The sequence below is a fragment of the Caretta caretta genome, chromosome 24 (assembly GCF_965140235.1).
Source record: "Caretta caretta isolate rCarCar2 chromosome 24, rCarCar1.hap1, whole genome shotgun sequence".
In the NCBI taxonomy this organism is placed as follows: domain Eukaryota; kingdom Metazoa; phylum Chordata; order Testudines; family Cheloniidae; genus Caretta; species Caretta caretta.
In genome coordinates, this window is record NC_134229.1 from 16,369,579 (window position 1) to 16,396,783 (window position 27,205).

General features: G+C 59.4%; 2 protein-coding genes across 2 annotated transcripts; one reads left to right on the plus strand and one right to left on the minus strand.

Annotated features, from left to right (window-relative positions):
• Window positions 1–4,434: 4,434 nt before the first annotated feature.
• On the plus strand, window positions 4,435–13,798 carry LOC125625801 (free fatty acid receptor 3-like). Its single transcript, XM_048828314.2, has 2 exons — window positions 4,435–4,509; window positions 11,657–13,798. The coding sequence occupies exon 2, from the start codon at window positions 11,673–11,675 to the stop codon at window positions 12,687–12,689; it is 1,017 nt and encodes a 338-aa protein (XP_048684271.1). The 5' UTR covers window positions 4,435–4,509; window positions 11,657–11,672; the 3' UTR covers window positions 12,690–13,798.
• LOC142070068 (tapasin-related protein-like) lies at window positions 13,011–25,881 on the minus strand. The gene is made up of 6 exons (XM_075123044.1): window positions 25,545–25,881; window positions 19,288–19,611; window positions 18,547–18,837; window positions 17,932–18,027; window positions 13,322–13,415; window positions 13,011–13,167 (listed from the first exon to the last, which is right to left on the minus strand). The coding sequence occupies exons 1-6, from the start codon at window positions 25,612–25,614 to the stop codon at window positions 13,011–13,013; spliced, it is 1,032 nt and encodes a 343-aa protein (XP_074979145.1). The 5' UTR covers window positions 25,615–25,881.
• Between the last annotated feature and the right edge of the window lie 1,324 nt (window positions 25,882–27,205).

Here is a 27,205-nt window from a genome sequence, read left to right on the forward strand (position 1 = left end):
GGCACATGACTTATGAGGAGAGGCTGAGGGAACTGGGCTTGTTTAGTCTGCAGAAGAGAAGAGTGAGGGGGGATTTGATAGCAGCCTTCAGCTACCTGAAGGGGGACTCCAAAGAGGATGGAGCTCGGCTGTTCTCCATGGTGGCAGACGACAGAACAAGGAGCAATGGTCTCAAGTTGCAGTGGGGGAGGTCTAGGTTGGATATGAGGAAACACTATTTCACCCGGAGGGTGGTAAAGCCCTGAAATGGGTTCCCTAGGGAGGTGGTGGAATCTCCTTCCTTAGAAGTTTTTAAGATCAGGCTTGACAAAGCCCTGGCTGGGATGATTGAGTTGAGGATTGGTCCTGCTTTGAGCAGGGGGTTGGACTAGATACCTCCTGAGGTCCCTTCCAACCCCAGTCTTCTATGATTCTATGATTCTATGATCTGCGCTGGGAGCTGGAGCCGGCTGGCACGCGGAACGTGGCAGGACGCAGAGTGGGACCCGCTGGGCACACGGCACCTGGCAGGACGCAGAGCAGGACCTGGCTGGCAGGCTGCATGTGGCAGGACGCAGAGCGGGACCCTGCACACGGCAGGATGCAGAGTGGGACCCAGCTGGCACACGGCACCTGGCAGGAAGCAGAGCGCGATCCGGCTGGCACATGGCACATGGCAGGGCGCAGAGCGGGACCCGGCTGGCACATGGCACGTGGCAGGGCGCAGAGCGGGACCCGGCTGGCACGTGGTACGTGGCAGGGCGCAGAGCGGGACCTGGCTGGCACGTGGCACGTGGCAGGGCACAGAGCGGGACCCGGCTGGCACGCGGCACGTGGCAGGGCGCAGAGCGGGACCCGGCTGGCACGTGGCACGTGGCAGGGCGCAGAGCGGGACCCGGCTGGCACGCGGCACGTGGCAGGGCGCAGAGCGGGACCCGGCTGGCACGCGGTACGTGGCAGGGCGCAGAGCGGGACCCGGCTGGCACGCGGCACGTGGCAGGGCGCAGAGCGGGACCCGGCTGGCACGCGGCACGTGGCAGGGCGCAGAGCGGGACCCGGCTGGCACGCGGCACGTGGCACACCTCACATTCTGCTGCTCCAATGGCTGCAGCCAAGAAAGCCAGAAAAAATGACCCTGTTATGGCTGATCCGTGCACAGAACCTGCCTCCCATTCGTCCTCTGAGACACAAGCACCTTTGGGGGGGTCGTTTCCTGTTCCGAAAATATTTGACAAACGTTTCACTGCATTCAAACTCCGGGTGACTAACAGCCGGAAAATCCCAACCGCAGCAGCTGAGTGTAACTGCCTGGCCTGGCCCCCCGTGGCTGACCTTTCCCTCAACCAGAGCCGGCCACGTGGAGCCCAGCGAGCGTGCCCTCCTCCGTGGGCGTCGGCGCTGTGGTGAAGGCTGCGGGAGCGGAGAGATCTGACCTGCCACGTCTAGACGCAGACCGGTGATGGATGGAGGTTTTAACAGGCTCTGGTGGTTGTTCGGACGGCGGCGGGACATAGGGCAGGCTCCGATGTGTGAAGCAATCCTGATGTCAGCAGACGGAGACGCAGGGGAGAGATTTTCAAGGCGGGTTTCGATAACAAAGACGGGACGTAATCCACACTGACCAGGACGGGGCGTCTGGGCTCTGCTGCTGGGCCGGGTGGTGACGCCATCCCGTGGACTGCAGGGGTGTTTTCCTTGCATAAGGAATGGGGGGAAACCAGCCAAGAAGCTTCCCCTGAGATCTACCGAGATGAACAGTGTCAGGGCAGACGCCGTGCGGCTCATGTTGCTGGTCGCTGGCTTTCAGGGGCCGTCCCACGGGGGCGGTGCCGTCGGCCAGGCCCTCGTGGGGCGGACGTACACCGCCGACACGGGGACCCCAGTGTAGCCACGCACGAGCGATGTCATTCCCGCAGCGGCCGTGTGCCGACGTTGGGTCGCTTTGATTGCGTGGCGTCGACGTTTGGCCTGGTGAGAGTCATTAATCACCAGAACAATTTCCCTAGCGGCCTGGGGCCTTCTCCATCTGCGCAGGGTTTAGATCAGGATTGGCTGGGTTTTTAAGGGATTGGCGCTGGGGTTATGGGGGGCAGTTCTCTGGCCCGTCCCATGCAGGAGGGCTGGAGTGTGGCTGGCTCTGTGACAGTGGGAACAGTTCCCCCCCCCCCCGCCCCATATTTAATCAAAGGGTGAGGGTGGCGCTTACCAAAGGATCCTGCAAGTGGGTGTGAGGGGGACATACTGGCCGGCAGGCTGCATGGGGCAAGACACAGAGCGGGACGCGGGGCGTGGTTGGTGAGGACACATGTCCTAGACTCCTAGACCCAGGGCAGGTGTCTGGAGTAGCCAGGGTCCATGGCCCAGGGGGTAACCAGGTCAGGTCCCAGCCGAGCCAGCCGCCGGCCCAGCACAAATCAAACCCACACTGAGCTGTCCCCGGCTCCCACCGGCCCTGGAAGAACCTGCCAGTGTCGCGCCCATGTGCTGAGCTGTGTCTCCCCAGCGGGTCCGCCCCGCAGGGCCCCTTAGATCAGCCGCGGCGACGTCCTGCAGCGCCTGGACAGATGGTGGCACTCGTGCCCTCTGGTGAGAGCCCTGGGCAGAGAACAGGAGATGCCTGCAAGGCCAGAGCCCCCAGCCACGTCAGGGGAGACGTGTGCAGGCTGCAGGGGAAGGCTGGCACAGGGGCACTGTGCTGGGGAAATAGTTGGGGGTGTCGTTATGAGGCTGTTCCCCAGCTGCCCCACCCCAGAGCTGGTCGCATCCCAGCATAATAACATAAGAACGGCCACACTGGGTCAGACCAAAGGTCCATCCAGCCCAGTGTCCTGTCTACCGACAGTGGCCAGTGCCAGGTGCCCCAGAGGGAGTGAACTTAACAGGTAATGATCAAGGGATCTCTCTCCTGCCATCCATCTCCACCCTCTGACAAACAGAGGCTAGGGACACCATTCCTTACCCATCCTGGCTAATCGCCATTATTGCACTTAGCCTCCATGAATTTATCCAGTTCTCTTTTAAACCCTCTTATAGTCCTAGCCTTCACAACCTCCTCAGGCAAGGAGTTCCACAGGTTGACTGTGCGCTGTGTTAAGAACTTCCTTTTATTTGTTTTAAACCCGCTGCCCAGGCGAGCCATCCCTGTGCGGCGTTGCTGTGCAGCTGTTCCCCTGCCGTCCCACCCCAGAGCTGGGCGCATCCCAGCGCCAGGCGAGCCTTCCCCGGGTGACTGCTCCCCCGTTGCGCCGCCCCAGAGGTGGCCGAGTCTCGGCGCTGAGATCGTTAAAGAAGGAAAGCATTAGGGAAATTGGAAATGTACTGTCTGACTGCCCACTTTGCCTATGCAAACGACGACTCTGAGTCCTAGTGGGGGCAGGGTACGGCGGGGTTCGGTTGGGTCCAGACCAGCTGCCACTCACTCAACTGCGTGTTTATGTTGTGTAGTTAATCCTCCAGGGAGACCAGGAAAAAGGGGAAGCGCAGAGCCGGGCAGAGATGAAAGGTTAGATCCATGGTCGGGGCAGAGGTTTATTGGGGAAGTCGTTGAACATAATAGAAAGGGTATTAAAAGGGCAAACAGAGAGAAAGGCCTGCAGCAGGCAGGGATGGGGAATTATAATAACAATAGCCAGGGAGAAATCCCGACCCACAGCCCCCTGCTGCCCCAGCCCTGGGGTCCCCCCCCAACCCAGATCTGCCGATACTCCTCACCCCCGACCCACAGCCCCCTGCTGCCCCAGCCCTGGGGTCCCCCCCAGCCCGGCTCTGCTGGTGCCCCTCAATCCTGACCCACAGCCCCTGCTATCCGCCCCCCCCCCGGGACTCCTCCTCCCATGCTAGCTCTGCCAGTGGCCCTCAGTGCCGACCCACAGACCCCCGCCATCCCAGCTCTGGAATACTGGGCGCTGTTTTGTGGCCCAAGAAGGGGATCTTGGAGCCAGGATTCCTGGGTTCTCTCCCCAGTTTTGGAAGGAGAGTGGGGTCTAGTGGTTGGGAGGGAAGAGCCAGGACTCCTGGGTTCTATCCCCAGCTCTGGGAGGGGGGGCTAGTGGTTAAAGCAGTGGGCTGGGCGCCAGGACTCCTGGGTTCTGCTCTCAGCGGCTCCCCACTGCCAGGTCATTGTCCAATTTTAGCCTTCAGCAGCCTGAGCGCTGTGGCTCCTGCCTCCTCCCTGGGGGGACGATCCCTCCTTTCCCAGCCCCCCGGGAGCTAGAGGGCGGCCGGGATCCAGCCACCTCTGTGTCCCCCAGCTGTACTGCAAGAGGGTTCAGCCCCCAAGGGCGAGCTCCCAATCCACCCCCCCACCCAAACCCCGGTGCATCTCCCCCGCCCCCGTCCAGTCCCCCCAGTTCGTGCCCACTTTAGCCCCGCCCCACCCCGCCCCGCAGCTCCCGGCCCCGCCCTCGGGCGGTGCCAGCTGGTGCGGGAGGGGTGCGGGGGCTGCAGCCGGTGGAGCGGAGCAGACGGGACGGGATTCAGGAGGCAGCGATCCAGCCGAGGGACCCAGGAGTCCGGCCACCTTCCAGCGTGGTAGGTGCCTGGCCGGGGCTGGGGATTAGGAAGGGGGGGGGCGTGTCCCCCTGGCCTTAAATCTCTGCGTGCCTCTGAGAGCCATTCCCCATGGCCCCCACCCCCTGCACCCGCATAGCCCCCCTGGCCTCCCATCCACTCCATATTCCCCACTCCCATGGCCCCAGCCCCCATATATCCCCTCCCCCTCCATCCCCATAGCCCCCATCCTCCCATACACTCTTCCCTTCATCTGTCCCTCCCCCCATGCACCCCAGATCCATCCATCCCCCACGGATCCCCCCATCCCACCGTCTCTCCATCCTTTTGTGCACCCCATCCATCGATCCCTCAAATCCTCCCCCATGTACCTCAACCCCTTCTCCCTTTATCCATCCTCCCACATGCCCCCCCCATGGCCCGCAATGCACCCCTATCCATCCAGTTCCCTGGCCCCACCCCCCAATTAATCTATCCTTTGTAGAATGTGTGTGTGTGTGAGATCCCCCCAATCCCCCTCCATCCCGCCTCCCATAGCCCCACAGTCCCCCAACCAGCCCCCATGTACCCCCATAGCCCTAACCCTTCCTCTATCCATCCCACCCTCCCCCATTGTCCATAGCTCCCATCCCTCCCTTGGTCTATTCCCCTAGCCACTCCTCTGTCCATCCCCCCCATATCCATTCATCCCCTATAGTCCCCCTATCCCCCCCTAACCAACCGCTTCATCTATTCCCCCCTGGTACCCCCGTCTACCTCTCTGCTTCCTCTTACACCCTCCATCCTCCCCCCCCCCGAGCCCCATCCAGCCTTGCACTGCCCTCGGTCCCCATGCAACCCTCCACCTCCATCCCCCTCCCCTGCACTCGGCTAAGTCTCTATCCCCCATCCCACCGTCCCTCCACACCCCTCCATCTCTCCATCCCTTCATCCCCCCCACGCCTCCATCCCCCTCTGTCTCCCTATCCATCCAGCCCTCTACACCCCTCCATCTCCCCATCCCTTCTTCCTCCCCACCTCTCTATCCCTCCCTCCCTATAATCTATCTGTCTATCCCCATCCACCCCCTCTATCTATCTATCCATCCCCATACACTGCATCTATCTCCATAGACCCTCTCTGTCTATCCATCCATCCCCAGACACCCCCTCTATCTACGCAACGGCTGAGATCTGACTTGACCCAGCACCCCGGTGAGTTCAGTTGGTACTCTGTCCCAGCCTGGGGCCTGTGAGCAAACAGCACAGGGCAGAGAGAGGCATATAGAAAAGGATAGAGGAACACAACGAAAGATGGACAGATAGGTGTCCATGGATGGATAGACAGGCAGATGTTCCAGTCTTATACCAGCTCCATGGTTCTCTGTGTAAAGCAACTCATTGTCCAGATGGCGGTTCCCAGAAAAGAACCCAGGAGTCCTGGCTCCCAGCCCCCCTCCCCTCCCCCCCGGCTCTAACCCACTAGACCCCACTCTCCTCCCAGAACTGGGGATCCAACCCAGGAAGGTGGATGTTTTGAATCAATCTTTCTTTAGGTCTCCTGGTTTCCATTCCCAGCTGTGTATTGGGAGTGTGGTATCAAGGGGAAAGGCCCCATATCCCATGCCCTGTCCCCAGAGCCAGCCGGTGCCCCACTCTGGGGCCAGATGGGATCCGATGCCCCCTAGAGGTGGAAGGTGGCCTGTCCCCTGCCCCAGCTCGCCAGGGCTGGAACAGTCTCTGTTTACCTACCGCAGAAAACTTTCTGGCTTCCCAGCAACGCTGGGCTGCACCTGTTTGCTGCTGTCCATGCCAGCGACCCCGGGGCCCCGTGCTGAGGAACCGTTAATGGGATCGATTTTTTCCCTCTGTGTCACACAAACACCTCCCTGTAGGCAAGAGATGCATGTCAGTATGGCCCTGGACTGGGGAGCGCAGCGGGGTCCAATGGTTAGAGCAGGGGGCTGGGAGCCAGGACTCCTGGGTTCTAACCCTGGGTCTGGGAGGGGAGCGGGGTCTAGTGATTAGAGCAGGGGGTTTCAGGCAATCCTTATAGCTCTGGGGGATTTGAGATTCCCCCCCGCCCGCGTGAGCCGGGATGACAGAAGCCGGAAGCAAGAGTGGACGAAGTCACGAGTCCTGCTCCGGTGCGTGCCAACGAGCCTGCCTGCGACCCCATCTCCTGGCGTCCCATGGGGACCTGGCTCCACCGGGGAGACAGGTTTGCTCTAGTGATGAGCTGGCTGCGCTCCCGGCCCCGGGACAAGCATCCCTCATGGCCGAGGGCTCCAGATGCCAAAGGACCTGTCGGCCGCCCTCCTGGAGAACGACCCTGAAACAGATCAGGGCATGCTGTGCTCTCACGTTTGTGATCGTGGGACCCCTGAGATTGCAGCTGGGGGGGGGGGGATCCCTGCTGCCCCCTGCTGGAGGAGTTGAGCCCTGCTCTGGGTCTTTGTGTGCATGCACCGATCCTTTGGTGTGACCATGATATGTGTGTGCATGCCTGCCTTTCAGAGAAGCCAACACACCCAACTTCACACCCCTGCCAGGAGTTTGCTTCACTAAGGACTGACTCTGGCTGCGTGTCTGGGCAGTGCCTGGCATAGCGGGGCCCTGATCTCCCCCGGGGCCAGGGACTGTCTCTCATAGCAGGGCCTGGATCCTTAACCCTGCTAGCACCCAGTGGTGGGGAGTTCCATGGGTTAATGATGTGCTGTGTGGCAAATCTGTTTCTTTCATTCAGCCTTTAGCATGTTGTGTAAACACCGGCTGCTTTTCTGCTGCAGACTCCAGCTCTCCAAAGCTCTTCGGGAAGGATGTTTATTGTAATTTTCTTATTTTTCTGCACGTTGGCCCCTAGCAGCATCAGATCCATTCCTGGAAATTGGAAAGTGCTGTTTGGCTTTCGCGTCACACAACCAGCAGACTGGCTGCCCCTGCACCATTAGCCCTGACGCCGGGCAGAGTCACTGGGTGACTGGGGAGGGACAAAGGGCTGAGAGATCAAACACCCCTGGATGTTAGAGATGCCTGAATACAATGAAGATCCAGCACAAACCCACAGAGAGAAATGCGGAGCCAGGACACCAGGGTTCTGTCCCCAGCTCTGGGAGTGCAGGGGAGTCTAAAGGTTGGGACTGGCAGAGAGAACTCCAGCTCCCAGTTGTACTGGTGGCTTTATTTGAACATTGGGCAACCAGTGCTGTGTCCAATACAACAAAAGAGCTGGGAATGGAACCCAGGAGTCCTGACTCCCAGTACCCCCTGTTCTAACCACTAGACCCCACACCTGGGGATAGAACCCAGGAGTCCTGGCTCCCAGTACCCCCTGTTCTAACCACTAGACCCCACTCCCCTCCCAGAGCTGGGCACAGAACCTAGGTATCAATGTTGATCCAATTGAGCAGTACCCGTGTGGCGTTGCTGTGTGACTGTTCCCTGGCTGCAACACCCCAGAGGCGGGCGCATCTCAGTGCCTTGTCACCAAATCTGATCAGCTGCTGCCTCATTAGTACCCGAAAGCTTTCCCCCATCACCGCAGGGCAGGCTGGGGCAGAACAGATCTGGGCTTGGTGGTTTGTGGGGGGCTGTAACCCCCATTTTCCAGGGTCCCCTCAGCAGGTAGGGGGCATTGGACCAGGCCCAGATGTGGGGAGGGAAGGGCAGGGCGGGTACATTTAGGCTCTGAGGTACTGAGCTGAGCAGAGGGTCTGGCTGGTGTGACTGCAGCCCAGAGCCCAGGCACGAGCTGGCATTTCTTCCTGGTAGATTAGAGCCAGTGAGGCCTAGTGGTTAGAGCAGGGCTGGGGGCTGGGAGCCAGGACTCCTGGCTTCTCTCCCTGGCTCTGGGAGCGGAGTGGGGGTCTAGGGGAGCTCTGCTTCAGGAAGGGGGGCTGGGAGCTCTGCTTCAGGAAGGTGGGGAGTGAAGTTCCCCTGCATGGTGTATACCAGACGCCAGCGGCTGGGAAGCCCTGCCCCACTGACCAGCAGCTCCCCCAGGCTGTCAGAGCCCCTGGTGCTTCATCCCTCACCCACTCGAGGGAAGGGAAATTCGGTTTCCTACTTAGATTCCCCTGATCAGCATGATGAGAAAAGCCCTCCCACGCTGGCAGCTCATCTCCCTTCATTAGATCCACCCATCAGCCTGTCCAGCTGCTGTTTTGCTAGCCAGCTCCGCATGCACCCCAGCTCTGCCGGTGTCCCTCAATCCCAACCCACAGCCCCCTGGCAACCCAGCCCTGGGCTCCCCACATACCCTTGGCCGTGCCCAGATCCCCTGGCACGCTGCCACTCACTGGCCTGCCGGGACTGGGCATGTGCCTCCCATCCTGAGCCGAGCATCGTGTCACCTTCCTAATGGCTAGACAAGGCACGACGACTCAGAGATTGCACACTGGGTGTAGACATGCCCTAAGTCATCCTCTAAGCAGGCGCCAGCCATTAGCAGCTGGGCTGGGGCCGCCAGTTCCTGGAACTACAGTGCAACCTCCTCTAGGGCTGGAAGATGTAAGGGGATACTAGCCTACTATATCTGCCAGGTAACGGAGTGACTCTCTTAGCTCACATGGGCTGTGCTGTTGATCTAGAGGCCCAGTTGCTAAAACAGGAGCTTTGTTCAACCTTAATGGTGCAGTTATGAGCTGATCTTGGTACTTGGCCTGCCCCCCTTTTATAGACTGGGGGAAACTGAGGCACAAAGTGACTTGCTCAAGGTTACACAGGGCGTATAGGGCAGAGCTGGGAACAGAACCCAGGAGTCCTGAGTCCACCTGCCCACCCCCCAACACTTTAAGCAACCACTAGACCTTACTCCCCTCCCAGAACCGGGATAGAACCCAGGAGTCCTGGCTCCCAAGGGCCAGGTTAGCCTATTTATTCTCCTAGCTAGAGAGGTGCCTGCAGGGGCCCGTGTCCTCTCTCCCAGCCCTTCGGAAGGGAGTCGGGGGGCTTTCCATTGGGCAGCGCTCCGTTCAGCTGTCGCGTGGTCTCCTAGCGGAGGAAGGGCCGTGGGAAAGTGTGGGGTTGTCAGCCCACGGTTTGCAGGCAGGGTTGGGGGGATCTTGCACTGCGGTGGTTCCCACGTTCTCACCCCGACTGTCTGACAGATAAGGGAGAGGAGAGATGGCCAAGGCGATCAGGGGCACGCAAATGCGCTGGCTTCAGAGAACACAGATAAGCAATGTACACACATTACCTGGGCTGCCCTGCCTCACAGTGCCCCCTAGCGCCACTCTGGGGGACCGGGGCCAGCCCGGACTGCCAGAGGAGAGTGCCTGGCCCTGCTCCCCAGGGAGCCCCCACCCCACCCTGCAGCATAGCGCCCCCTTGCCCCACGTTGGGGCCAGCCCTGACTGCGTGGGGAGAGCTAGTGTAGTTAATCTAGCGGGAGAGCGACCATGGGATGGGAATTGAGCCTCCAGGCCAGTCACGGGAACTGCAGCTGTGGGAGAGACTCAGGCCCTCTCCCAGGAAGATGTGCCAAGCCCCTGAATTGAGTTAGGCCGTGACTATGCGGGGGAAGAGACACCTTGTAACTGGCCCACTGTCCGTCTCTTGGGAGATAATTTGTTCCCTTAACCTGCAATGAGACACTCAAGAGCTCATGATGTATCAATGCAGACAGCAGCCTGCAGGGGCTGTCCCCAGCTCTAACCTGTATTCTCTCACCATGAGGGACAGAACCCAGGAGTCCTGGCTCCCAGCCCCTTCCCTGCTCTTACCTACTTGACGCCACTCCCCTTCCAGAGCTGGGAATAGAACCCAGGAGTCCTGGCTTCCAGCCTCCCCTGCTCTAACCACTAGACCCCCCTCCCCTCCCAGAGCTGGGAACAGAACCCAGGAATCCTGGCTCCCAGCCCCCTCCCCCCTGCTCTAACGTACCAGACCCTGCTCCCGGAGACAGAACCCAGGAATTAGCGCTGATCCAGTTCCCCAGCGCCAGGCGAGCCGTCCCTGTGCGGCGTTGCCAGGTGGCTGTTCCCCAGCTTGCCCCCCGCACCACATGTGGCCGTGTCTCAGGGCCGGGTGAGACGTGCCCTGGTCCGGTTGTTGTCCTAAGTCTGGGTGTTGCTTAGACAGTGACGGAGGATTCGCTCAGCGGCTGTAGACACTAAACAGTATCTAGGGCAGCGTGGGGCGGATGTGTGCGGTTGAATGGCAGAGCCATGTCATCATCGAGATCTGGGGTGCTGATAAACGCCGGGCTCCTTGCAGCTGACCTAGTGACGCTTCACATCCTGGGGCACTGGGTACAGTCTCCGCCCCCCCACTCCCTCCTTGGGGCTACATTGGCAGGGGGTCAGGGGAGCTACTTGGGGTGTCCTGGTTGTGTGTGTCTACCGGTCCCTGCTCTCGGGGGGTGTGTGTGTTGTGTGCTGCCCCCTGCTGGAGGGGCTGGGCCCTGCTCTGTGTGTGTGTGTGTGTGTGTGTGTGTGTCCGTCCCCCTGCTGCCCCCTGCTGGAGGGGATGAGTCCTGCTCTGTGTATTAGCCCTGCCACCTGCTGGATATGCTGCTTGTGTGTACACACACATATGCATCCCTGGCAATGCACGACCCTTTCTGTGCGTTCCCGGTGAGGAGGGGCTGCCTGGGTGACGCCGCCTGGCTGGAGCGGAGGCCATGGAAGTGCGTGGGGGGGGGTGCATGCCGACGGGGGGGAGGGGGAATGAGCTCCCCCCCATGGCCAAGAGAGAGCGATGGGGCTGGGCAGAGCAGGGGCAGACACATCTTGGCTAGGGTGGTTGGGTTCCCCCAGGGTGTTCGGGATCTTGGCGTGGCCCCCGCTCCTGCAGGTTGTCATGCCCCAGCTGTGCTCCGGTGGGGTGGGGAGGGAAGGAGCGAGGGGTGCGAGTGACTGCCAAGCCTGGGCCACTAAGGCCTGAATTAAAGCAGGTTTGGTAGCCAAGCAAAATACTCCGCTGGCTACTCAGATCTCAGCCCCTGAGCCAGCCAGTCCCCGTCCTGGGGCTGGATAGGAGCCAGTGCCTCCTGGAGGGGATAGGCCCCATGTCCCATTCCCTGCCTCTCCCGCCCCCGAGCCAGCCCGTCTCCCACAGGCTAGATGGGAGCCGGCACCCCGTAGTTGGAAAAGGCCCCATGTCCCGTTCCCTGCCCCCATTGAGCCGGCGCCCCCGAGAGGGGAAAGGCCCCACGTCCCACGCTGACCCGGCCCCCCCTCTCTCCCCAGGTGCGATGCCCCCAGCATGGCCCCGCAGCCCGAGGAGCGCGCCCTGTACCTCTCCATCTACCTGCTGACCATCCTGACCGGCTTCCCCACCAACCTGCTGGCCCTGCACGCCCTCATCCGCAAGCTGCGGCGCAAGGCCACCCCCAACTGCATCCTCCTGCTCAACCTCACCCTCTCCGACCTCTGCTTCCTGGCCTTCCTGCCCTTCAAGGTGGCCGAGGCCGGGGCCGGGCGCTGGCCGCTGCCCGCCTTCCTCTGCCCCCTCAGCGGCCTCTTCTACTTCAGCACCATCTACTCCAGCACCCTCTTCCTGACGGCCGTCAGCGTGGAGCGCTACCTGGCCGCGGCCTACCCCATCCGCTACAAGCTGCGGCGCCGACCCGCCTATGCCATCCTGGCCAGCCTGGGCCTGTGGATGTGTTCCTTGGCCCACTGCAGCATCGTCTACGTGACCGAGCTGCAGCCAGGCAGCGGGCCGGCCAACGGCACCAGCGCCTTCGCCTCCTCCAGGGACCTCTGCTACGATGACTTCACCCCCAGCCAGCTGCGGGTGCTGCTCCCCATGCGCCTGGAGCTGGGCATCGTCCTCTTCCTGGTGCCCTCCTTGCTCACCTCCTTCTGCTACTGCGGCTTCATGTGGGTGGTGGTCTCCTCGCCCCACATCCGCCGGGGGAAGAAGCAGCGGGCCGTGGGCTTGGTGGCCGCCACCCTCGCTGTCTTCATCGTCTGCTTCACACCCTACAACGTCTCCCACGTGGTGGGCTTCGTCCAGCGGGCCAGCCCGGCCTGGAGGGACAAGGCCCTGCTCCTGAGCACCTTCAACGCCAGCCTGGATCCCGTCATCTTCTACTTCTCCTCCTCCGCTGTCCAGCACTCCTGCCGCAGGTTCCTGGCCCGGCTCTGGGGCGTCTGCTCCCTGCCCCCCTTGGCCAGGAAGGTCTTCTACCGACGAACGGAGAAGCTGACGCCGGGGCAGCCCCAGGAGCAATGCAGAGGCCTTGGGCGCAGCCAGATTTGCTGCTCCAAGCTGTGATCCCAGCAGTCACCCACCCCCAGCACGCACAGACTGACTTGACTGTGGGGCAGTCCAGTGGGTTAGGAAGGCAGGACTCCTGGGTTCTATCCCTGGTGCTGGGGTCCAGTGGGTTGGAGCATGGGGCTGGGAGTCAGGACTCCTGGGTCCTCTTCCCAGATCCACATCTTCCCAGAGCCGCCCTCCCCACCCCCCGCTGCCCGGGATCCTCTCTCTGGGGCCAGGACCAAGCTGGAAAGCACCAACCTCATGACATGATCAGGTCAGGACTGGAACCCACCGCTGAGCATGTCTAGGCCCCATACCCCCTTCCCTTCTGCATCAAAGGCCTCTGCCGTTCACTGTGTAGAAGGAATCCCTGACCTGCGAGGCCGAGCAGACAGAGCCCAGGTCTGTTGGCCTGCTGCGTGACTTCCCCACTCCGTGCCTCAGTTTCCCTCGCTGTACAGTGGGCATAATGACGCTGACCTGTAAAGCGCTGTGGGATTTAGGGACGAAGAGCCGGCTACTGGGACATCATCATCCTGGGACAAACCAGGTGCCTTCCTGTTGCAATTATTAGCAACACGGCCCTCCTCTCACAGATCCTCGGCTGGGACTCAAACCCTCCACCTTGGTACCAAAACACACACCTTTGCCTCCTGCCACAAAGCAGCGCTGCGGTGGGCGGGCGGCAGTTGTAGGCTGTTTTCTGGGCCGGCAAGATGGGGCCCACTCGCAGTGCACCTCCACAGCAAGAGGGGGCGACAGAGAGCACTAGCTCTCACGGATCGCAATGGTGGGAGGCGTCCTGCTGGCGGTGCGTGGCATGGGTTTGTGCAGCGTGAGACTGCAACACCTCCCTCTGGTGGAGTCGCTGGGTACTGCAACACCTCAGGCACCTCGACCCCCCCCGCCCCCCCGGTGGACTCTCATGGAAATGCATCCTGCTGGTGGCCTCATCTCAAACTTTGATCATCCATTCGGCTGCTACCCCCCGGATTTGTCCCCATCTGTGCCTGTGGGTGGGTGTTCAGCCAAAGCCACCTCATTAGGCTCTGTAATCATGGCAAGGAGAAGCTAATTAAAGCAGCCGACGCAGGGCATTGAAGCGAGAGGCTTGGAATCAATCGGGCCACTGGTTTCTATCCCGGAGAATGTGACATGGTCTCGTTATCAAGGAGATAATGGAGTGTGTGAATGTAACCTACAAATGGGACTGGTTAGCATGAGGAGGGCCTGGGAATCAGGACTCCTGGGTTCTATCCCAGCTCTGGGACGGGTGCAGAGTCTAGTGGTTAGAAGGGGGGCTGGAAGTCAGGACACCTGGGTTCTCCTCCAAGCCCTCCCTCTGGTCGCCTGTATCTTAGCCCGTATCTATGCCTCATTTGTCTGCCACTTGTACAACGTATAGAATTATATTTATCCAGCCCCCGAACAATAACAACATTTAATTAGCTAATGTTTGCAAAGCACTCTATGTACCTGGCTGGGAGACGGGAATAAACCCTCCACCCTGAGTGCGAAAGGGCTTTGAAACAAGCACCGATTGGCAGCTCTGCAATATATGGGAAGTCTTGTTAGTATACAGAGGGGAAACTGAGGCACAGAGCATGAACAGGACTTGCCCACATTGACACAGGAATAGAACCCAGGAGTCCTGGCTCCCATTCCCCTCTCCACTAATCACTAGAACACACCATTTCCATGCACTACAATCTGTAAAATGGACTCGACTCCTTGAAGCAGAAAGATGCTATAGCTTGAGGGCCAGACCCCCAGCTGGGGTCAATGGGCCTGTTACGAATTCACAGGTCATGCCCACTCTTGGCCCCGTACAGTCCCTGGGGGGAACCCCCTTCAGTGCGACAGCCCTTCTTGGGGCTTTGCTCTCTCTCGGGGGTTAAGCCCCTCCGTCTCCTGGAACTGCACCTCTCTGAGCCTTAGCACGCCTGTCCCTCGCCGTGGGCCCACTCAGGGAGTCCACTTGCTCTGAACCCCTGGGGCCTCCACTCCCAGAGGGAATAATGCCCCCCTGTTCTCTAGACCGGAGCAACTCTCAGCCAGCGTAACACAGGAGGGTTTATTGAGCCTCTGAACCCAGCACAGGAAACTCTCAGGGCCTCAGGCCTGGCCTCCCTCAGCACAGCAGGAGTGCTCTGCCTGCTCTCTCCCTCCAGTCCCAAGACCCTGCACTTTATCTTCTGTCCAGGTAAACAGGTCGCTGGGGCCATCTCTCTTCCGTCCTTTGTTCCCCTCTGGCTGGAACCAGCTGGTCAGGTCACTGGGGTCCTCTCTCCTCAGCCCTTTGTCCTCCCACTGGCCAGAACTGGCTGATGGCCAAGCTAGGGTTGGCCTCTTAGTCACCAGGTCATCAGTTGTTAGGGTTCCCCATCTCCAGGCCGTTTTCTGGGGGACCTGGCTGCTAGGCGAGGTCACACCTGGTCCTCTGCAACAACAAACCCTCTCCCACCACCTTGTTAAACATGCAGCACACAGGGAAACTGAGGCGCGCATACGCTATTCATGTAAAACACGACAAAAATCCCCAACTTCGTCACAGGGCCATAGCTCCATTGAAGTCAATGGGGTCAGATCCCAGCTGGGGTCAATCGGCCGGAGCTCCATTGAAGTTAATGGGACCAGATCCCAGCTGGGCTCAATGAGCCGGAGTGCCATTGGGGTCAATGGGGCTAGATCCCAGCTGGGGTCAATGGGCCATAGCTCCATTGAAGTCAATGGGGTCAGATCCCAGCTGGGGTTAATGGGCCATAGCTCCATTGAAGTCAATGGGGTCAGATCCCAGCTGGGGTCAATGGGCCTGAGCTCCATTGGAGTCAATGGGGTCAGATCCCAGCTGGGGTCAATGAGCCGGAGTGCCATTGGGGTCAATGGGGTCAGATCCCAGCTGGGCTCAATGAGCCGGAGTGCCATTGGGGTCAATGGGGCTAGATCCCAGCTGGGGTCAATGGGCCATAGCTCCATTGAAGTCAATGGGGTCAGATCCCAGCTGGGGTTAATGGGCCATAGCTCCATTGAAGTCAATGGGGTCAGATCCCAGCTGGGGTCAATGGGCCGTAGCTCCATTGAAGTCAATGGGGTCAGATCCTAGCTGGGGTCAATGGGCCGGAGCTCCATTGAAGTCAATGGGGCCAGGTCCCAGCTGGGGTCAATCGGCTGGAGCACCACTGGGGTCAATGGGGCCAGATCTCTGGTGCCAATCAGCAACACCTACACTGCTTTGTCACCAGCTGCGTATCTGGCCAAGTATTTGAATTTATGTCTCCTTCCAGCTGAGAAGAAGTGGCACAACCTCTGATTTCCATGCTAAGGGCTGTTTGTTGATTAATTTATCAGGAGAACCAGGCAACCTCGAGGGTTTAGATAAGAGCGCAGCACTGAAACCCGACAGCCGGGATGGCACAAGGGAATCAGGGCTGTGTTCAGCTTATTTCATCTGATAAGGGCTTTATTAACAGCCGCAGCTATCTCCACTGGTGCAGAATGGGGCGGAACATTGCCAGTTTAGCAATCAGTATAAGCCCCACAGCGCTCCGCTGGGTGAGCCTCTGTAGGAAGGCTGCAGTAGTAGGCTGTTATCCCATTATGGAGGACTGCAGGAGTAGTAGGCTATTATCCCCTCATATGTTTAACAGCCAACACAACAGAGAGATGGTGTGCCTGGTGCTGAGATGTAGCCTCCTCTGGGGCGGGGCAGCTGGGGAACAGCCGCACATAATGCTGCAGGGGGTTGTGAGATGGCATTTGGCCAGGACGCCAGGGTTCATGTCCTGATTCCTGCAGATCGTGCCAGGGAAGCAGTGTGCAGTGGGGTTCCCGGGGCTGTCAGGCGGTGGGATGCTAAGCAGCACACAGGCAAGGGACAGCTGGCTGGCCGCAGTGCGGAAGGAGGAGCCCTGGTTGCCCTGAGAATGTGAAGCCTGCCAGGAATGTGCCAGGAATGTGCCATGTGCAGTGTGGACACTGATCAGAGATGGGCGCTGCGCAGCCTGGGCACATGGCATGCCAGAGCCGGGGCAGTGGGCGGGAGGGTGGGAGGAACTGGACCTCTAGGGGGCACCCTCATCCACTCTGCCTGAGTCATCACTCCTCCCCAACCCCGCCTGCCACCCCCCAGTCGTTCACCCTCATCCTCTCACCCTTGGCTCCCTGTGAGTCACAGGGAGGCTGGAAGCCAGGACTCCTGGGTTCTATCTCAGGCTCCAGGAGAGGTTTGAGGGTCTTGTGGTTAGAGTGGGAGCGGAGGGGCTGGTAGCCAGGACTCCTGGGTTCTCTCTCACCTCTGGAAGGGAAGTGGGGTCTAGTGGTTAGGGCAAGGGGAGGGCTAGGAGCCTGGACTCCTGGGTTCTCTCTCAGCTCTGGGTGGGGAGTGGGGTCTGGTGGTTAGAGAGGGGGAGGGGAGCCAGGACTCCTGGGTTCTCTCCCCATCTGCATGACCCAGGCCAAGTCCTTTCCCCCTCTCCGAGTCTCAGTTCCTTCTATTGCCTGAGCCCCCGGAATCCAAGCAGCCGGTGCAGCTCCTGGCGATGGGGAGCCCATGGAAGGGCACCCTCTGGTGGTGAGTCCCAGCACTGAACGGACCGGTTCCTTCTGTGACAGGGCCTCACTCCCCCGGAGCGGGCGGCGTCGCCCTAGGCCAGACCTCCGACAGGCTAGAAGGAAGGACCACGAAGAAAGGGGGCATGAGCACGGCTAGGAGTCCAGCAGGTCTGCAGCCAACCCTCCCATCTCTGTGTCTGGCCCCTGGCATCTAACCCCCCAGGGAGGGGCTCCTGCCTCAGTCGCCCCAGACACCCACCACAGGGAGCCTTGCTTTGGGTGTGTGTGAGAGACAGTGATGGAGCCCCCTAGAGGGGAAAGGCCCGGTGTCCCAGTCCCCCGCCCTAGGGCTGGATCAGAACCAGGGCCCCTTAGAGGGGAAAGGCCCATGTCCCAGTCCCCCACCCTAGGGGCCGGATCAGAACCAGCACCCCCTAGAGGGGAAAGGCCCGTGTCCCAGTCCCCCACTCTAGGGCCAGATCAGAACCAGCGCCCCCTAGAGGGGAAAGACCCCATGTCCCAGTCCCCTGCCCTAGGGCTGGATCAGAGCCAATGCCCCCTAGAGGGGAAAGGCCCCATGTCCCAGTTCCTGCCCAGCTAGGGTCTCCCTTCCCATCCCTGCCTTTGGGGTCTGATGCCCTTTGGCATTTACCCTGCAGATTTTGAAGGGGCTCAGGGGGACACTGGGGCAGGAGTCTCTTACCAGCCAGCCCCACGCCCAGGCTGAGTGCTCCCAGCAGGGCTATTTTCAGGAGGTTGAGGCCAGCGATCAGGGAGGGGGGCTCCTGGTGCTGCGGGTCTGGAAGGGGAAAGCCCCAGAGTTAAGGATGCAGGGGAAATCCGGATCCCCAGGAGGCTCCCAGTGTCCCTGCAGGTCTCTCCCCAGGCAGATGAGCTGTACCGAGGACATGGGGCTGATGTCCAGCACCTTCCCCTCTCCTGTTGGTACCCACCAGCCCTGCAGCCCCTCCTGAGGCAAACGCCCTGGCCTGTCACTGTGTGAGACACTCTGCATCTAGCCAGAAGCCTCAAATCCTCCCAAACCCTTTCCCCATCACCACGTCATTCCCTTGCCCTGCGGGACTCCCCACCACTGGATGTGAGTGGGGCCAGCCTGTGGGACTCCCTGCCACTGGATGCAAGTGGTGCCAGCCTGCAGGACTCCCCACCACTGGAAGTGAGCAGGGCCAGCCTGTGGGACTCTCTGCCACTGGATGTGAGCAGGACCAGCCCACGAGACTCCCCGCCACTGGAAGTGAGTAGGGCCAACCCACAGGACTCCCTGCTACATGACAGGATTTGGTCTCCCCCTACTCACCATAGGTGTAGTCAGTGCTGAGGGGAACCAGCAGGGATGGGTGCCCCACCTGACAGGTATAGGTGGCTCTTGGTCCTGAAGAGGGTAAGTCCAGGGTGGTGGAAGCCTGGAGGGGTCCGGTCGGGTCCCCACACTCCTGCAGTGGCTGGGTTGGGAGCAGATGGACGCTCCCTCGGTACCAGGTGAGCCGGGCAGGTGGGGGGTAGAAACCAGCGGTTCTGCAAACCAGGGTCCATTTTGACTCCGGCTTCGGGTGAAACTGGAGGAAAATAACTGGGTGGGAGGGTCGGGCTGGGGTGAAATGGGACAGACAAATGCCGGGTACGGGGGGAGACAGACCGACAGAGAGGGGAAAAATAATCAGACTGACACATCTTGGGAAAGGGTCATAAAGACATTGCCAGAGTGGAACGGGACATGGGGCTTTTCCCTTGTAGAGGGTGCTAGCTTCGACCCAGCCCCAGGGCAGGGAACTGGCTGGCTCTAATCTCACATGCACGGAGCAGCTCTCATCCCCTCCAGCAGGGGGCAACACACACACAGAGCAGTTCTCATCCCCTCCAGCAGGGGGCAACACACACAGAGAGCAGTTCTCATTCCCTCCAGCAGGGGGTGGACAGACCAACAAACACACCCACACACAGGAGTCATGAGAGCAGCTAAGCCAGTGTGGGACAAAGGTCCCAGCCCCTGCCTGTGACTCCGCGCCCCTCCCCAGAGGATGCAGGGAGGGACCCTTACCATAAACACGCAGCTGGGTCCCGTTGCCTTGGGCCTCCCCGGTGCCCCACAGCAGCACCCGGCAGACATATTTCCCAGCATCCTCCAGGCTGACGTTGGTGATGGCCAGGGTCCCTTCCCCTCTGCGCAGGAAGGTGTCGGGATAGGCCAGTGCGAAGCGGGTTCTCAGGGGCACAGCGGCCTCTCCCCCCGGCCCACCTCGGGACCAGGAGACGGCGCCCTTGTCTGGGGACAGCCCCCGGGAGAAGGTGCAGTTCAGGGTGGCGTTGTCTCCCCGGATGACGCCCACCTCAGACGGAGACTGCACCACGGTGAAGTTGGCATCTGTACAGAGACACAAGCATGGGGAGGGGCTGCAACAGGGTCCTATGGAACTCCCTGCCACTAGATGTTAGTGGGGTGTGTCTGTGGGACTCCCTGCAACATGGTACTAGTGCATCTTCCTTGTTGGACTCCTCGGTTCTATCCTTGGCGCCGGGGACTGGGGTCTAGTGGGTTAGAGCAGGGGTTCTCAAACTGGGGGTTGTGACCCCTCAGGGAGTCACAAGGGTATTATGTGTGTGGGGGGATTAATTTATAAGGTGGGGTTGCACTCATAGGTTTGCTGTGTGAAAGGGGTCACCAGTACAAAAGTTTGAGAATCACTGGGTTAGCACAAAGAGGGGCTAGGAATCAGGACTCCTGGGTTCTATCCCTGTCTCTGTACGACCTTGGGTGTGTCACTTAATCACATCATGCCTCCGTTTCCCCATCCTATCACCTGAGTCACTTCCCTAGCTGCGTACATGACATGGGAGCAGGGATTTCTGTACCAAGGGCTCTCTGCGGCAGGAAGAGCAGACACTCTCCACCCTCCCCCCGCCACACACACGCATTAAATGTTTGACCTCATGTCTCATACTCATCCGGTTTTGTTCAAGGGAAGCTGGCATCAGGTCAAGTCAGGTAACGAGGCCATTGGGAGCAGGCAAAGCGAGACTCAAACCCGAACGGCACAGATTTCACTAATGAACCCAATGGGCTAATTGCCGCTCTGGCTATGCGCCAGTGGATTACCCAGCTCCGGCGGTGATTTGTGGGGGGAAATCGCAAACACAGAACGGGGGAAACTGGGGACACACACAGCCCCCCACCCCAGGCTGCATCTGATCAGCGCAGCCGGCTTCCGGCACTGAGTGCGGAGTGGCAGCCTAACCAGCCTCCCCCGGCCCCCCCACTCAGCTGCGCTCAGCGCCCCCACCCCCACGGGTCACAAACATTGAGGGATGGAAAAGTGTGGGGAGAAGAGGGCATAGAGAAAGCCCCTGGCATGCGGGGGTGGTGGTGGGGGATCAAGGATCCTGCTATGGGGGGGGGAAGGTGCACACAGAACCCGTGGCATGGGGGGATGGGGGTCACACAGAACCCCTGGCATGGGGGGAAGGAAAACGGGGGGATGACAAACAGAGCCCCTCACATGGGGGAGAGGGAAATGGGGGCCACAGAGCCACCGGCAGGAGGGGAGCGGGGACCTAAACATGGCAGAGGACGAAGTGAGAGGTACACAGAGCCCCTGGCATGGGGGGAGACTGGGGGACCCTGGCGTGTGGCAAAGAGGAGGCACCACCGTCTCGCAGCCGCTCCCCCGATTGCTGCATTGGGGTCCCTCACCCTGGCCCATGTGCTTTTAAGGTTCCCTGGGTCTCATTCGGCTCCAGCCTGCGCGGCTTTCCTTGGCCTCCTGGCACCCTTGGGTGCCAGCTCGCGGAGCAGCCCTCCCCCGTGTGCCAAAGGGCTTGGAGCCCCAGCAGGTTCAGCTGCCACCGGAGCCGTAGATCCCACCAGCTCGTCTGGTGTAGGCCGGGGAACTGCCCTCAGAACAAGGCCAGCGTGCCCCAGAACAAGCACACGCCTGCACGCCCACCCTACCTCAGTTTCCCCACCATGCTAGAGCTTGAGCTGGGGTTGGGGGCTGTGACAAAGTGGGACTGTTCTTAATGTTTCCTCTGAATAGTGTGGGGGTGCCTCAGTTTCCCCTATGCAGTTCTTAAGTATCTAGGGGGTGGCAGAAGGGTGTATGATCGTTACAGAGCCCTAGAGGGCAGATGTGTGCAGGGGTCTGGACACAGACAGTGGCCGACACCCTGTTTCCTGGCAGCTGATGGCCAGGCCCTTCCCCCCGCAAGGTGAGAGCTAAAGGGTGGGAGAACAAAGGAATCCGGTGAGCTCCTGGCCCGGTAAAGGGACAAAGCCCAGAGGAGGAGGGGCTGGAGGGGGTTTCAGTTTGGGGCTGGCTGGGGACATGGAGTGAAGTGCAGACGTGGTTGTCTGGCTCACGGCCCCCCAAAATGGACCCAGCTGAGGGGTCCTGTTCTCTGCACCTACAAGCTCTGTGTTAGACCATGTTCCTGTCGTCTAATAAACCTCTGTTTTCTTGGCTGGCTGAGAGTCACGTCTGACTGCGGAGTTGGGGGGCAGGATCCTCTGGCCCCCCCATGACCCCGCCTGAGTGGACTCGCTGTGGGAAGCGCACGGAGGGGCAGAGGATGCTGAATGCTCCGAGGTCAGACCCGGGAAGGTGGAGCCTCCAGACAGGCTGCTCCCAGAGAGGAGACTTCCCCAGAGTCCTGCCTGGCTTCATAGGGAGCCGTTCCAGAGCATTGCCCGGGGACGCCGTGACAGGGGCCTTTCCGCCTTCCGCTGCCTTCTTATCCCAGGCTGCCGCTGGCCCAGCGGAGGTGCGAGATAGCGAAACTCTTAACCTGATGAAGTGAGCTGTAGCTCACGAAAGCTCACGCTCAAATAAATTTGTTAGTCTCTAAGGTGCCTCAAGTCCTCCAGTTCTCTTAAGCCCTAAGTGGCCGGGGGAAATGGGAGTTTACCTCCCCCCCGCACCCTCCCCAGCAGCAGTGGACTGTAAATGTGGCTCTGCCCAGCGGCCTGCCACTCCCCCCCACTCCCGATGAGCACGCAGCCCCGGGCCACGGGGACACAGCCCAACCCCTGCAAAGGAAGCACCGAGCAACCCGGGGAACTGGGGCTCTTGGCGTGGCCAGTATAGACACGGGGCAGGGCGGCCTGGTACCGGGGTTAGATCCCCAGGGGTTAACTGGCCTCGCAATGACTCACTCCAGGCGGCCGGCCAATGTGGGAGGCGAATGCTGCCCCCGGCTCGCTTTGTTTTCCTGCTTGGGGATTTTCCACTGTTTCTCCCCCTCACCTGTTGCCCCCGCTTCAGCCCCCCTGGGAGAAGCAGCTCCCCCGGCTCAGGCAGCCTGCCTAGCGTACCCACGGCTGGGCCAGCGCCAAGCCGGGACGCGAACAGCTTCCTTCATTTGGGCTGCAGCGTCGTGCAGAGGGGGGCAGAGACAAGTCAGCCCAGGGCTGCGTCCCGGCCCCCCGGGGCCCGCTGCTGCGGCGATTTCATCACCACGTTCGCCAGGATTCGTAAAGTGCTTCGACAGACACCCCGAGTGATCCCGAGCGGGCACACGGAGCCCCTGGCACAGGGAGACAATGGGGGAACCTGATGTGCCGGGCAGGGAGGAATGGAGGGGCACACAGAGCCTCTGGCATGGAGAGAGATTGGGGGCCCTTGGTGTGGGAGGCAGGGAGGATTGAGGGGCACACGGAGCCCCTGGCAGGGGAGAGAATGGCGTTCACCGGTATGGGGGTACGGGGCAAAGCAGAGCTTGAGGGACTGGGGCGGACAGAGGGATCTGGGGGTGCACACAAAACGCCTGGTGTGGGGGAGGAGAATGGGGGGCAATAGTGGGCGAGGGGGGATATGGGGAAGACTGGGGGACCCTAACATGGGGGGAGGGGAGAAGGTGGACAGCCAGAGCCCTTGGCGTGACAGAGGAGTTGGGGGGAGGGTTCAGGGAGTCCAGAAATAGAGGGGGAAGGGGCACCTGCGGGGGTGCAATGCGTTCAAGCTGCAGAAAACACAGAGCGCGACCCACTAGTATTCCCAGCCTGCCGTCCCTGTCGCTTCATACTTGGGGTTCTTTGTATTACAATAACTAGAAATCCCCCGTCATGCCGGGCGCTGCCCAGACACAGTGAGAGACAGTCCCTGCCCCAGCTGAGATCAGGGCCCAGTTGCGACGGGCGCTGCCCAAATGGTCAGTGAGAGACAGATCCTGCCCTTTACCAGCTAACCAGGTAGCTTCCCCAGGGAAGGGATAATTGTAGCCGGCCAAAGGCTGTTTCTGCAGCTAACTGGCCTGTTCACCACAGAAGGACCTATTGCTAAGCCAGGCCGAGGCACATGCAGGGGCTGGGACCATGAGGTGACAGGTCTCATCCTGCTGGTTTCCTCCTTCCCTGCCCTGGGAGCTGGGGGGCTGCGTGTTCCCAGTCCCTGTCCGTACGCAGGATCGCCCTGAGGAGCAGAGCTAAACGATCGCTTCTTTCCCTGCCCTTCAGGTAGAGCCTTCCCAGTCTGCACCTCTTTGTACCAGCTTCTCCATGGGTACATGGGGGGCTGACTCGCTCTAATGGGACAAAAAGAACAGGAGGACTTGTGGCACCTTAGAGACGAACGAATTTATTTGAGTATAAGCTTTCGTAGGCTAAAAGCCACTTCATCGGATGCATGCAGTGGAAAATACAGGAGGAAGATTTTATATACACAGAGACCATGAAACAATGAGTGTTACCAGACACACTAAAAAGGAGAGCGATCAGGTAAGGTGAGCTATTACCAGCAAGAGAGAAAAAAAAAACGTTTTGTAGTGATAATCTAAATGGGCCATTTCCAGCAGTTGACAAGAACGTGTGAGGAACAGTACCGGGGTGGGGGGTGGGGGGGAATAAACAAGGGGAAATAGTTTTACTTTGTGTAATGACCCATCCACTCCCAGTCTTTATTCAAGCCTAAATTAATTGTATCCAGTTTGCAAATTAATTTCAATTCAGCAGTCTCTCGTTGGAGTCTGTTTTTGAAGGGTTTTTTTTGAAGAATTGCAACTTTTAGGTCTGTAATCGAGTGACCAGAGAGATTGAAGTGTTCTCCGACTGGTTTTTGAATGTTATAATTCTTGACGTCTGATTTGTGTCCGTTTATTCTTTTACGTAGAGACTGTCCAGTTTGACCAATGTAAATGGCAGAGGGGCATTGCTGGCACATGATGGCATAGATCACATTGGTGGATGTGCAGGTGAATGAGCCTCTGATGGTGTGGCTGATGTGATTAGGCCCTAGGATGGTGTCCCCTGAATAGATATGTGGGCACAGTTGGCAACGGGCTTTGTTGCAAGGGTAGGTTCCTGGGTTAGTGGTTCTGGTGTGTGGTGTGTCGGAGAACACGTCACTCTGTCTGGTCACTTGATTACAGACCTAAAAGTGGCAATTCTTCAACAAAAAAACTTCAAAACAGACTCCAAGGAGAGACTGCTGAACTGGAATTCATTTGCAAACTGGATACAATTAACTTAGGCTTGAATAGAGACTGGGAGTGCATGGGTCATTACACAAAGTAAAACTATTTCCCCTTGTTTATTTTCCCCGCTACTGTTCCTCACATGTTCTTGTCAACTGCTGGAAATGGCCCACCTTGATTATCACTACAAAAGGTTTTTTTTCTCTCTCCTGCTGGTAATAGCTCACCTTACTTGATCACTCTCCTTACAGTGTGTCTGGTAACACCCATTGTTTCATGGTCTCTGTATATAAAATCTTCCTCCTATATTTTCCACTGCATGCATCCGATGCAGTGGGTTTTAGCCCACGAAAGTTTATGCTCCAATAAATTTGTTAGTCTCTAGGGTGCCACAAGTTCTCCTGTTCTTTTTGCGGATACAGACTAACACGGCTGCTACTCTGAAATCTAATGGGACAGAGATTCGTTGCAGTGGGACAACCTCCGTGTGCAAACAGGGCAGAGTTACGGTAGGAGAAATAAACATTTCAGGTTTCAGAGTAACAGCCGTGTTAGTCTGTATTCGCAAAAAGAAAAGGAGGACTTGTGGCACCTTAGAGACTAACCAATTTATTTGAGCATGAGCTTTCTTGAGCTACAGCTCACTTCATCGGATGCATACCGTGGAAAGTATAGAAGATCATTTCAGAAGAGATAATAACACAGATGATCCCCCGCCCTACCTCCCACTCCGCTCCCAGATTTGGTGCTAGAACCCAGGCGTCCTGGTTCCCAGTCCCCCTGCGCTGGTCACACGGGGGTCTATGGCAGACACACAGCTCCTGTTCCCCCACCCTGGGACGGGGGTGGGAGGGGGCACAGCTCTCCCCCACCCCGAGAAGGAAGCTCACTGACCTGCGAAGGAACCTGGACCCCAGGGGAGGAGCTGGATCCACAGCACCAGGCAGCCCAGCTCCAGCCTCATAGTCTTCGCTCGCAGCCAGCAAGGGGACTGGAGTGTGGTGGCCCCGCCAGGTAGAGGAACTCCCCGCTGAGCGTCCCGTGCCGGGCTAAGGGGCTGAGAGCCGCGGCTTGGGAGCCAGGACCCCTGTTCCAGCTTGGGAGAGCAGGGCCTGCGGGTCAGAGCAGAGATGAGTGGTCAGGATTCCTGGGTTCAATACCTGGCTCTGGGAAGGGAGTGGGGTCTAGTGGTTAGAGTAAGAGAGCGGGACAGGGCTGTCAGGACTCCTGGGATCTGTTCCTTCCTCAGGTGCTTCTCTTGTTTGTTTTCGGGATTTCTTGCCTTCTTATTGGGGGCATTTCATGAAAACCCACCTGCCTCTGGGACTCCTCCCCCCGGCCTCTTCCTGCCACCAGAACGGCCTCCCGTGCACTCAGATGAACGTGGTTGTTGAAGCGAAGCAGTCAGGGGAGTGGGGGAAGCTCAGGGCTGAGCTAGCAGGGGGCTGCCGGTCGGGAGTGAGGGGCTCCAACAGAGCTGGTGGGGGCAGGGAGCATAGAGGAGCCCATGTCGTAGGTCTCTACCTCGCAGGCTGTCAGAGACCTGAGCTAATAAAGGGGAGCTGCGGGTGCTGGATTTACACCCTGACAGGATCTGATCAGCCCCCGCCATAGACCTGCTCCCCACAGCAGGGCAGGGGGGGTGTGGGCTCTGCCGCACAAACCGGGGTCCTGCCATAGAGGGGACGTGCAGGCCCCCAGCTCTGTGGTTCTTCCAGGCACTGACAATCCCACTGATACCAGAGAGGTCACGCTGTGAATGAGGCTTGCCCTGCTCTTTCTTGGCCAGCAACCACAAGGGGTCCTGAAGCCAGAGGTAGAGAACCAGGAGTCCTGACTCCCATCCCCATCCCTACTAGATCCCACTCCCCTCCCCATCCCTCCTGGGCTCCCCGGTGTGGGGCATTCACAAATTTGCAGCCCCAGAGCCAGGATCTCGATCTGTTACTGGAACATGCCTGGTTAACGATTAACCCCTGAGCCTGCCTGGGAATCAGGCATGGGCCATGGGGACTGGATCTTTGCTCTCTGCCCCTCACCTGCTCCCCACAGTGTGTCTGAGAAGAGGAGCAACCTGGCCTTTGAATTTTGGGGTGTCTGGTGATCTGGGGCATTTTTAATCCACAGCTAAAGGGGCGAATGCCCCCCAGGCTGTGCTGGCAGGGGAATAGGGAGCAGGGCTGTGATATCACCCCTGTACATGGCATTAGTGAGGCTCATGGGGTAACCCAACTAATTCCTAGGGGCAGGGAGTCCCATGAGTTAACCATGCTAATATCCAGTGACTGGAAGTTCCAGCGGTTAACCCCACTAACAGCCAGTGGCAGGCAGTCCTACAGGTTAACACCATTAAAACCCAGGGGCAGGGAGTCACATGAGTTAACCTACTAATACCCAGTTGAAGAGGGTCCAACCTGTTAACAGCACCAATACCTAGTGGCAGGGAGTCCTGCAGGTTAACCCTGGTAAAGCCCACTGGAAGCGAGTTCAGTGTGCTAACCCCACAAACACCCAGTGGCAGGGAGTCCCATGGGTTAACCCCCTAACACACAGAA

Excerpts from the sequence above, each read along its gene's own strand:
- LOC142070068 (XM_075123044.1), bottom strand. The coding sequence starts at position 25,614 with ATGAGGCTGGAGCTGGGCTGCCTGGTGCTGTGGATCCAGCTCCTCCCC. Across the intron at positions 19,612-25,544 it reads GGGTCCAGGTTCCTTCGCAG|ATGCCAACTTCACCGTGGTG; the intron begins GTCAGTGAGCTT and ends GTCTCTGTACAG. Across the intron at positions 18,838-19,287 it reads GACCCAGCTGCGTGTTTATG|CCCGACCCTCCCACCCAGTT; the intron begins GTAAGGGTCCCT and ends ATTTCACCCCAG.
- LOC125625801 (XM_048828314.2), top strand. The coding sequence starts at position 11,673 with ATGGCCCCGCAGCCCGAGGAGCGCGCCCTGTACCTCTCCATCTACCTG.